This window comes from Nicotiana tomentosiformis, chromosome 6 (genome assembly GCF_000390325.3).
Source record: "Nicotiana tomentosiformis chromosome 6, ASM39032v3, whole genome shotgun sequence".
NCBI lineage: Eukaryota > Viridiplantae > Streptophyta > Magnoliopsida > Solanales > Solanaceae > Nicotiana > Nicotiana tomentosiformis.
Window position 1 is genome coordinate 76,782,727 of NC_090817.1, and position 2,952 is coordinate 76,785,678.

The 2,952-nt window shown below is 36.5% G+C and overlaps 1 protein-coding gene across 1 annotated transcript; it reads right to left on the reverse strand.

Moving 5' to 3' along the window:
- Window positions 1-1,451: 1,451 nt before the first annotated feature.
- On the reverse strand, window positions 1,452-2,622 carry LOC138894240 (uncharacterized). The gene is made up of 3 exons (XM_070178923.1): window positions 2,527-2,622; window positions 1,788-2,000; window positions 1,452-1,697 (listed from the first exon to the last, which is right to left on the reverse strand). The coding sequence occupies exons 1-3, from the start codon at window positions 2,620-2,622 to the stop codon at window positions 1,452-1,454; spliced, it is 555 nt and encodes a 184-aa protein (XP_070035024.1).
- Window positions 2,623-2,952: the final 330 nt, after the last annotated feature.

The window sequence follows — 2,952 nt, forward strand, 5'->3', positions numbered from 1 at the left end:
GCCAAAGTAAATAACGTTGTATACGGTCAAAATCGGTTAGTCCTTCGTACGAACTGATCGAAATGGTAATGCATTAGAGTGAAGAGCGTCTTCATGATATCAGGTTGAGGTCCGAAGTCAGGTCACCAAACTTCGAGCCCTAGGGACCGATCAATGTCGAGCTCGATATTATTATCGAGCTCGAATCCAAATCGAACTATGATGCAAAGTGAAGTTATCGAGCTTATGAGGCAGAGACCGGCCAACACTGACCCCGAATCAATACAAGGATCCGAGTCAGAATCGAGCTTGAGTCAAGATCGAGAACTCGAGTCGATATCAAGCTCGCGTCAATATCGAGCTCATAGACAAGAGCCGTTGGAATCGCACTAGAGGAGAGAATCCTGGCAGGAATTATGGAAAAACTGATTTATCATGGGTCTCCCACTATGTATTTTTAATTATATCTAAAGTAAGATCTCTCCACTATAAAAGGGATGATTATTATTTCTGTAAGGAACAAGTTTTGGCCATACATTGTAACTGAGATATCATGCACTCCTATATTGAAGAGTTATCCTTTTTTAGCTTCATAGATTGATTCTATCTTGCTTAATCTATAAATCATCTTCTTTCCAACTTTGCCTATTTTATCATTCTCCACAGTCAACACTCGATATTTCTATTCATTCTTACGATTTGTGTCAAGTTATACCACATACCCTTAGAACTACGTACAAATTTAACTCTATCCATTTTTCGGGTAAACAGACGTAAATTTTGAGTTGTTGAATGATGGATCAGAATGTTGTAGTAAACCTATTGAAAAAAGAAATACATCAAAATTTGTTAGGGGATTGACACGATCAAACATCTTGGATGTGCACAGTGAGTCAATAATAAAAGTCATTTATATGAAACTGATGTTGCACAAAAGTACATAAGAGAGAATGCATAAAAGCGTATATAATATAAACAACCAATACCACGACGAAATTTTTAATGTATGTCTATGCACTAATAAAGTTAAATCTATAAGCCTATAACTACCAAAAGTAATCTCTTTTCTCAGTCATTTTGGAGATAATTTTATAGAGTCGTTAATATTAGTTGTAAAGGACTACAAATTGCAGTGTTGGTAAACAGATTTATTATATTTCCATAAAACATTTAACTAAAGGGAGAGATAACGGAGGCAACTGATAAAAGTAAAAGAAAATCAGTTGATTTAAGCAAATTGTCAAACATTCTCGGTGCATTTTGTTTTTTAGTATATCATCAAAAAGAATAAGTACACTTAGCAAGACATAAACCATAGCTTCAAAACATTATGAAGAATAATATATCTCATCCTCCAATATAAAAGCATCAAACGAGTCTGCCTACTTTGTGAGATTTCCTCCATTACACTTTGAGATATATGAACTTTACTAATAGGTGATATACATATAGTTAGCACTACTATACAAAATTCAGCTATATCTAGAAACATCGTTAATAGTAAAATGGTTCTTCCTTGGTTTGAATCTGAAGTTTGGGAAACCGACGTGATCAAGTCTCGGTGAAGATCTCACTATGTCCGACAAAGAACTAGTAGTATCAAATGTGACCTTAACTTTTAAGCTTTCCCCCAGATTAACAAGTTGGTCAGCAACACTATTACCTTCTCCATATGCATGGACAAAAGTAAAATTACCCTTGCTAGAGATTTGAATAATCTGCTCAATGATATGATGTATCTGCTAAGAAACCTTCATTTTGTTGTTAATCATGTTAATGATCACCCGAGAATTAGACTCGACAATTACATTCAAAAAACCTCCGCTGAAATACAATTTCAACCCATGTAGCATTGCATTTGCCTCTTCAAAATTATTGGTGCATTGGCCATAATACTCAACAAAAGCTACAACAAAGGATCTCTGATGATCTCTAATAACACCACCACCTCCGACACTTCTTGGGTTTCTTTTACAGTAGCCATCAATGTTCAGCTTTTGCCAGCCAAAATCAGGTTTGCACTATTTAATCAGTTGGCTACTAATTAGCTATTTTGCATTCTCCACCGCTATGAATATATTATTCCAATGCAAGGGGAATTGTACTCTAGGAAATTGGCTGTTCAGTAGCATAATCATTGACCTGCAAATCTGTATAATTATAGCTCTTCCGGACATATGTAAATTCTCAAATCTGGCTGCACACCTACTTTTTCATATCTCCCAGCATACAATGGATGGTAGACATTGTAGGATCATTACATGGATTCCATTATTTGCCTTAGTTAGCCACCAAGACATGATCAATTGCCTAATGCCTCCTTGTCTTGTTGTAATACCACAACTCTGAGCAAAAAAGGACCACACCTGTTTTGCAATATAACTCTCACAAAATAGGTGCATGATGGTCTCTTCCTTGTGACTATTACAACACGAGCACTTTGATGGTAGGATCAATTTGAATCTCTTGAGGCCTTCATCAGTTGGGATTCTATTCTGTATCATTCTTAGCATGAAGAAAGAAATTTTGAAAGGAAGTTTCTTCTACCAAATCATGGTAGTAGCGAATGAAGTATTCCTCTGTCTCCTCAACATCTGCCAAGCAGAATAGCAAGTGAAGTGTCCCTTGGATTAAATCATCCATATTGGCTTATCTTCCCTTCCAATATTGATACCAATCTCCAAAATATCATTAACAATATTGTGAGGAAGGACATTCCTGAGCTTATTGGAATTCCACTTCCCACCCTCAAAGAAATAGTTCACCTGGAGTTTCCTAGGGGTATTATGGAATTGGGTGACCTTGGCTATGGCTCCCTTACCAGACCAATTATCCCACCAGAAGGATATCCTACCTACCCTAATCTTCCAAAGGATATGTTTTTCAGCATCTTCTTTAATCTCCATTAACCTTTTCCAGTTGTGAGATTGGCCGTATGACCACTTCCTGGCAACATGATGTAGCCTTTTATAG

Coding starts and splice junctions, on each gene's coding strand:
- LOC138894240 (XM_070178923.1), bottom strand. CDS start 2,622: ATGGATGATTTAATCCAAGGGACACTTCACTTGCTATTCTGCTTGGCA. Junction 2,001..2,526: donor TTCGCTACTACCATGATTTG/GTAGAAGAAACT, acceptor CTGATTAAATAG/TGCAAACCTGATTTTGGCTG. Junction 1,698..1,787: donor TCAGCGGAGGTTTTTTGAAT/GTAATTGTCGAG, acceptor ATCATTGAGCAG/ATTATTCAAATCTCTAGCAA.